The following is a 7,500-nucleotide window of genomic DNA, read 5'->3' on the forward strand; positions in this document are numbered from 1 at the left end:
GGCGTTCGTCCAATCAGCTGCAGCCATCGCAGTTGTAGGAGAGCGGAGCCTGTTTTCTTTGCTTATCATTGGTCAGGGAAGAGAAACTGGCAGCGAGAACAATAGCGTGCAATGCTGGGAAGCGGGGCGATACCATCTGTGGAAATAACGCCTATAGGGACTCGTGCTGTCAGAGACAGCTGAGTCCAAACATTAAGGGAAGTCCAATAAGACACCAGAGAGGCTTAAAGACACAATGAAGCTGCAGTTCAACTTTACAAAATAAAGACGGAGCAGCTAAAAACAGAATCAGGAGATGAAAACTTGTTATTGATTTTGTCTCCTTGCCCAGTTTCTCCTCCTCCTCCTCCTACTCTGCTTGTCAGGTTTGGGGGACAGGACTCAAGCGCAGACTGGAGTAGGTGGAAAAGAATCTTATTTTATTGAAGCTGTGAGTGTGGGCTGGCAGAGGGGGGTGCTGGGTCCGAAGATGGCTGGGCTGGCAGAGGGGGGTGCTGGGTCCGAAGATGGCTGGGCTGGCAGAGGGGGGTGCTGGGTCCAAAGATGGCTGGGCTGGCAGAGGGGGGTGCTGGGTCCAAAGATGGCTGGGCTGGCAGAGGGGGGCGCTGGGTCCAAAGATGGCTGGGCTGGCAGAGGGGGGCGCTGGGCTGTGTTCCTCAGTGCGGCTGCAGACTTGATGATCCAGTGCGTGGCGTGGCTACTGGCAGCAGAGGAGTCTGAAAGTGGGTTATTTCTGAGAACAGAGATCTTCCGGTTAATAAGGTCAGGGAACGGAGCAGACAGGTACATACAAAAACAAGACTACAACTACGTTTGTGCTGATTTGTACTGTTAAAAAAAACATCAGGTGTGAAAAGGCTTTGTGTAGGAAAAGACATTTTAATGACAAATTTGCTTTCATGGAACACGTAACAATAGCCTGATAACGTAAAAACCGAAGTAGCACAAATGTTACTTTTAATGGCACAAATCAGCACAAACAATTGAGACTATTTTGGGGAGATTTGGACATTAATGGGGGGTTGGGTGACGTCACTGGCCAGAAAATGTAAAGTTGAATTACTTAAAACCCTTAACAGCAAAAACAATAATTTTTACGGCACAAACCGGCACAAACAAATAGCGGTTTTAATCATTTTTGGATGACATGGGGGGGCAGCTTCACGCAGGTCAGCTATCTTGCATAAGAAAGGCCTAAAATGCCCATAGAATAATCTCAAAAACAATAAAATAAAGGCTTCTCAAAGTACCAGAAGTACTTTCTTTATCTATCTTCTTCTATCTTTCCTGTTTTTTTCCAGCATCCCAAGACCCTCAGCAATGGGATTGCTCAGCAGAATAACATTTAAAATCCAAAACAAAAGGTTCCCCCCACTTTCTGTGTGATGAACCTAATCATGTGTTGTATAAGGTTAGCTGTCTGCTCTCTGCCACACACACACACACACACACACACACACACACACACACACACACACACACACACACACACACACTGTCTGCTCTCTGCTCTACATTAAGGGTCAAATTTGTTTTTTTTGAAAGTTTCCATTTTAGCCAAATTGTTAAAGTAAATAACATGGATGCTTCCATACAACCGTTACTCTTCACAGGTAAAATAAACCTGTGAAAAATAAATAAAAAAATCAGTTCACTACTTTTTATTGAGTTTGGGTGTTTTATTTAATTTTATAGCATTTGAAAAAAAAAAGTGACAAAAATGTTGGAAAAAACCTCCCCAGATGGTCAGAGATCTCAATATCCGATTGATATTTTGCTGCTGTAGCACCGACATTCCCCAATTTGGGATCAATAAAGTCTATCTAATTAAATTTGTTTACATTTGTATTGAAACAGATATTGTGATTAGTCAAAGAGAGTCCCTGACATGCTCACAGTTCAGTGTATCTGTGCTGGCTGCAGTTAGCTGCAGCGGTTAACTTGGTGATGGGTTGAGTTTACCTGAGTCATCGCCCTTTAATTCAGCATTATGTCAGTGAAAACATCACAGCGTGTCAGCAACAGAGGGGTGTTGGGGTTGCTTTGTGTCCGCAGAGGGAGCCACCCTCCCCGGCTCTGTGATTGAGCGCGTGCCGCAGCAGAGGGACACTCCCCCTTAAAAGTCCTGCGCGTTTACTCCGGGCGCTACGGTAACTAGAACGAGCCTGGCGCGTCAGAGGGGGGCGGGACCGGCGTCACGGTCCAACTGCTGTCTTTTTGTTGATGTTGTGAGGAGGAGAAGCAACTATTAATTGTTGTTTTTGTGTGTGTGTGCAACTCCCCTGAACTTTATGAATGAATTTCAGCAATATAAAGTCATCTGCATTTCACATACTATGAACTGTTTGCACATTTTGCACTCATCCCATTCAGTTATTTTTATGTATATATTTGTTTCTGTGTATATTGTTACACCTATGTAGAATTTGCCTTGGTCATTACTGCACGCACACACACACACACACACACACACACACACACACATTAAACATTAATAAGAAATTAATATGGCATTATAAAATGTAAATATGTTGTCTTTTGTTCCCGTTTTGGACAGTTGTGCTGTCTATCTGTGTGTTTGGGCCTTTGTGTATGAGCTTTTGTACAATAAAAAAGTGAAAACAAAACAAAAAGGAGCACCGGCCCCTCTCACCGGGGCCACGCTCCCTCTGCGGCCGCATGTGTGGAACCGTGAGGCGGCCTCAGCTCCAGCAGCGGCACGCTGGCTGGATATCAGCGGTAAGATGCTACTGCGCAGGCGTCAACACTAACAGCAGTCAACACAGACGTTACTGCAGTGTTTATATCCAACAAACAGTCTTGGTTGTCGATGTTGTTGTGCATTTCTCCCCCTAATGTCGGATCACATTTCATAAACATGTTCGATTGTGTAGTGTTTGTTTTGGAAGCCTTTTATTTGCTATATTCCGTAACAGTCATTACCATGCTAACGTTAGCATGCATGCTAACTATTAGCTACATGCTAACGTCAGGGAAACCTGTCATCTTGGCTGCCAATGTTGGTCATTTCTCCCCAGTTTCAAGCTCATATCGCTTCTGGGACATGTCGACATGTGAGGATTTTGTTTTTAAACGCACGTATTGGTGATTTATACCAGTAGAAAGTGCCGCTATACTACACATAAACAATATAAAAACAACGATCTCCGTCCGCAATGACCGGCGGCGCATGCGCAATACGGCCGATGGGTGCGATCTATCCATGTCAGCGGCCTGCCTTTTTTCCGTTTGCAGGCTTGTGGTGTGAATGTAACATGTGCGTGCAACGCTGTTATGTCACCAGTGTGTTTTCAGTACATAGCTCATGCAACAGGGAAGTGGTTTCAATCATTTCCTTCTGGTTTTGGGTTTTGCACGCATCAATGCCCTTTCAAAACGCGTGAATCATCACTTTAACTGCACACGCAGATACACTAATGCTGCAGAGCCTCTACTTTGATATATTTATGAGCTGGTCTTTTAAACATAACAGAAATGATCCATTTAAATCCCTTTAATCATCATTACAAGAGCAAACTGAAGGGCATAAGACAATATTATCTTATTTAATAGCCTATGTATACTTAAGTAGGCCTATGTGACTTTGAGCTATGATGTTTTTAAGGATCACAATGAAGTGTTACATAACCCTGTACACACATATTTCTTTTTTTTTTGGGCATATTGTCATGTATGGAAGCAGATTTCTGCCAGGGCGAAAAACAAAGGGGTAGAATGTCAAAGATGACAAACAAAAACAAACAAACTAAAAGTGGCATGGCATGGCATGTTAGAGGCCCCCCCCCCCCACCACCCCACCCTGTCTACAGAGGAACAAAACACCCAAACTCAGAGACTACTTTTGGTCATTTTGCATCTTTTTGTAGTTGTATATCATCTCTTTTAAGAATAGGTTGGATGCATTTTGCCTGTCAAAAGGTGTAATGTATTTTGTAATTTATGTAACTTAGTTACTCGTTAGAAAATTTCAATCATGAAATGAATGTTTTATGAAAACATTTTAAAATGTGAATATATGTATATATATGTATATATATGTTTTGTGTTGCTTGAGTCTGGAATAGAGTATTTTATATCCTGTACCAGAAATGTTTTCAATAAATTTCAATAAATCTATTTTTTGACATTTGTGTGTTGTTTTTTTTGCAGTTCTTATGTGTATGTTTTTGGTCGTTTTGTTTCTATATTCAGTCATATACATGTGTGTCAAACTCAGGGCTTCGAAATTTTGATCCGGCCCGCATATCAATTTAAGTACACAATATATTTTGGGCCGCCTAGTTGTGCGCCAACCAAAAAAAGATAGGAAAGTAAAAGCAGAATTTGGCAGATTTGCTGTGAGTCGGCTGTGTGGTCACTTTATTAGGGCTTTATGTCGACCAAACTGTAAGAGAGAATACTACATGAAGACATCCAACAATACAGTCAAAGATATTTGACTTTTTCAAAATAAAAGCATGTCAATAAAGTATAAATGTCTGGCTCTTGATGTGATGGTTGAGTCAGTAGTTCAGTAATCCATCCATTCCACATGCTCATGGGAAGGTAAAAACTAACATTGCAAATAAAGATTAAGATCTTTAACATTGAAATAGAAAATTGTGACTGCTGACGTCAAACTTACGAGATAATAAAGTCACAATTATGAGTCAGTGTGGGTGGAAAGTAAACTTAGCACAAAAAGTAAGGACATTTGTGTTTGGTAGATTATTTCTCTGTGGTAACAATGCTTTTTGGCAATGCATCTTATACCGTTGGAAAGCCTGTTTAGTTCCCTTTCAAATGGTGCCCCATTTGTAAGGAACATGCATTTGTGGGATGAGCAGTTTATTATTATTACTTCATAAACAGACAAACACACACACACGCACAGACACACACACACTACCAGAATGCATTGCCCGGCTGCTTACTAGAACAACGAATGGAAAATGTGGAAATAACGCTGCCAGTGGACACGTATACCTTTAACCTGATGTTTGTTTTTCTTGCAGTAAAGTGCTTCCATACATCTGTCATCAAACCATGACTGTGCTGTTGTACTGGCAGGTTTCTTTGTGTTCATTTGGCTTTATTTACTTTACTTTAAAGTTACAAACTTACATCTTATCTTAAGTTTATTTCCCCTGAAGCTTTCCACACTCCTCCAACAGGGATCCTCCGGGTTTTATCTTTAGAGAAAGTAAACTGTACAGAGGTTTTTGTGGCTGACGTGGAGCAGAGAGGCTCGGCCGGTTTCACGAGGCATGTGTGTGCCCGTATAGGCCTGTATATGTGTGTGTGTGTGGGGGGTGGGTAATCCTATAGACTGCTCCAACAGATATTGTATTGTCTCCTCCTTGGATACAAGCCCTTCCTTAGAAACGTTGTTTATAGAGGAAACATTGCTCCTGCAGGGCAGCGGTGGAAGAAGTATTCAGATCCTTTACTGCAGTAAAAGTAGGCCTACTAACACCACACTGTGATAGTAAAAGTCCTCCACTGGAAATGTTACTTAAGTGAAAGTGTGTAAGTATCATCAGATAGAAGTGGCATGAAAAAAAAAGACTCAAGTAAAGTACAAGTGCCTCAACATTTGGACTTAAGTACAGTACTTAAGGACAGTACTTGAGTATATGTAGCCTTGTCTACGTAGCCTGAATATCTCGAAGGCTAACTAACTTTATGTATTTATCAATCAATCAACACATCAGTTTCACAAAAGTGATTCCCAGGTAAAACATAAAGGGGTAGAAACACTAAACAAGAACATCTTAAGCTAAACTAATGATTTTAGTAGCCTGAACGCTATAAGTAACGTCCTGAGGTGTTTTTAATGGCAGTAGTTAAGTATAAGTACTGTTATCACAGTGCTGTGCAGCCACAGTGTGTAATTTTGGGGTATTTTGGTGTAATAACACGGTTGGCTCTGAGTCTTGCTGACATTTGGGAATGACTGATGTTATTTTCTGAAAGCCAAAATGGCGCGGTTGCTGTGTCTGACTGCAACTGCAAGGGCGCGAGCGTTCACAGAGCGACATGTGGGCGGGAAAATGCTGCTGCGCTTTTACTCGGGTCTTTCCGGCAGCTCAGCCAAAAGCGGATGAACACGCGCGGCGGTGCACGCGGCAGCAGCCGAAGTAGCAGAGCGAGCAGCCGCCCGGAACAACCGAGCGACCCCGGGACTGATTTTTACCCAGTTTTCCGTCGGGAAAACCGGGGACACCGGGCTAGGGGGGTGGGCTGGGTGCTCCGGTACATAAAGAATGAGAGAGCCCTCCTACCGGAGGGGGCGTAAACATGAACGGGGCCGTGTATATTTCGTTTTTCCAGGGCCAACTGGAGTCCGTGCTGGAGCAAGTCGTTCAACTCGCCGTCCAGGAAATCAGCAAGACGGTGGGCTCCAGCCTGAACACCCTGCTGCTGGAAACGGCCGTGAAAGAGCAGGAAAACCGGCGGCTTAGGCTCCAGCTGCAGTCGCGGGAGAAGAACGGGGGCCGAGGGAAAGGAACCGCGAACCCCAACGGTAACCCTTCGGACGGCGGAGGGTCTACGGCGGCCGGTAGGGCGGACAGCGGCAGGACAAAGCCCGAGTATCCGCAGCAGCAGCAGCAGCAACAGCAGCAGCTACACGCCCCCGGAGGGCAGGGCACCGAGCCCGGCGTTCCTACAGACACACGCCGCCTGGAGCAGCGGGGACGGGTCGTGGGTGAGTTAGACACTCCGTTATACAACCGAATAAACACTCCTCCCTCTGTCTCTGGGTCTCAGCCACGTTGCGTAACTCTGCGGGACGAATTTAAGGGTTATGAGTGAACAGAACTTTTTTTTTCTTTTTAAATAAACAGCATACAAAACATACACTTTACAACATTGAAAAAAAAATATTTATTTTATTTACAAATATGTGAAAAAACGTAATACATCAGTTATATTTAAGTAGATATAAAAATAAACAGAAATATTACCTCCTTACATACTGGCATAAAGTGTAGAGCTGCAAAGATTAATAGATTAGTTAACTATTAAATTAATCTGCAACTATTTAGATAATCCATTAATCAGTTTGTCATTTTTTTTTTTTTATGTATAAACAGGTCAACTTGTGTGATGTCAGCTTGTTAAATGTGAGTATGTTTTAGTCTCTTCTCTCCTCTGGGACAGGAAATTGAATATCTTTTGAGTTGTGGACAAAACATTTGAGGACGTCACAAAAAGCATCTAAAACGATGAAAATAGCAAGAGGAAAAAGGGACATAAACGTTGGAAAAAGTGGGGGAAAAAATGTTTGAAATTAAAGGAGAATTCCGGCCAATTTTTACGTTAATCTTGATTGCTATAAATATGCGAGTACAGTCGATAGTAGAAAAACAAAGAGCCGAATCGGTGCGGTCAACACAGAGCAGCTGCAGCTACGTCTACGAGCGTCCACTGAGCTAACACGCCAGTGGTCGGGGCAAGTTTTAGAGTGCCTTTGTCCCTCTTAACAGACACAAAATG

At 43.0% G+C, this 7,500-nt stretch overlaps 2 protein-coding genes across 2 annotated transcripts in view; one reads left to right on the plus strand and one right to left on the minus strand.

The window, feature by feature from the left end:
• LOC116049982 (keratin, type I cytoskeletal 13-like) overlaps positions 1-7,500 on the minus strand; it is a 511,520-nt gene that overhangs the window by 63,998 nt on the left and 440,022 nt on the right. The window lies entirely within an intron of this gene.
• The window catches only part of si:dkeyp-113d7.10, a 14,020-nt gene continuing 12,574 nt past the window's right edge, over positions 6,055-7,500 (plus strand). The window contains exon 1 of the mRNA XM_031300049.2: positions 6,055-6,709. Coding sequence (XP_031155909.2) covers positions 6,301-6,709 — 409 coding nt within the window. The 5' untranslated portion in view covers positions 6,055-6,300. The remainder of the gene's footprint in view (positions 6,710-7,500) is intronic.

This window comes from Sander lucioperca, chromosome 21 (genome assembly GCF_008315115.2).
Source record: "Sander lucioperca isolate FBNREF2018 chromosome 21, SLUC_FBN_1.2, whole genome shotgun sequence".
NCBI classification, from domain to species: domain Eukaryota; kingdom Metazoa; phylum Chordata; class Actinopteri; order Perciformes; family Percidae; genus Sander; species Sander lucioperca.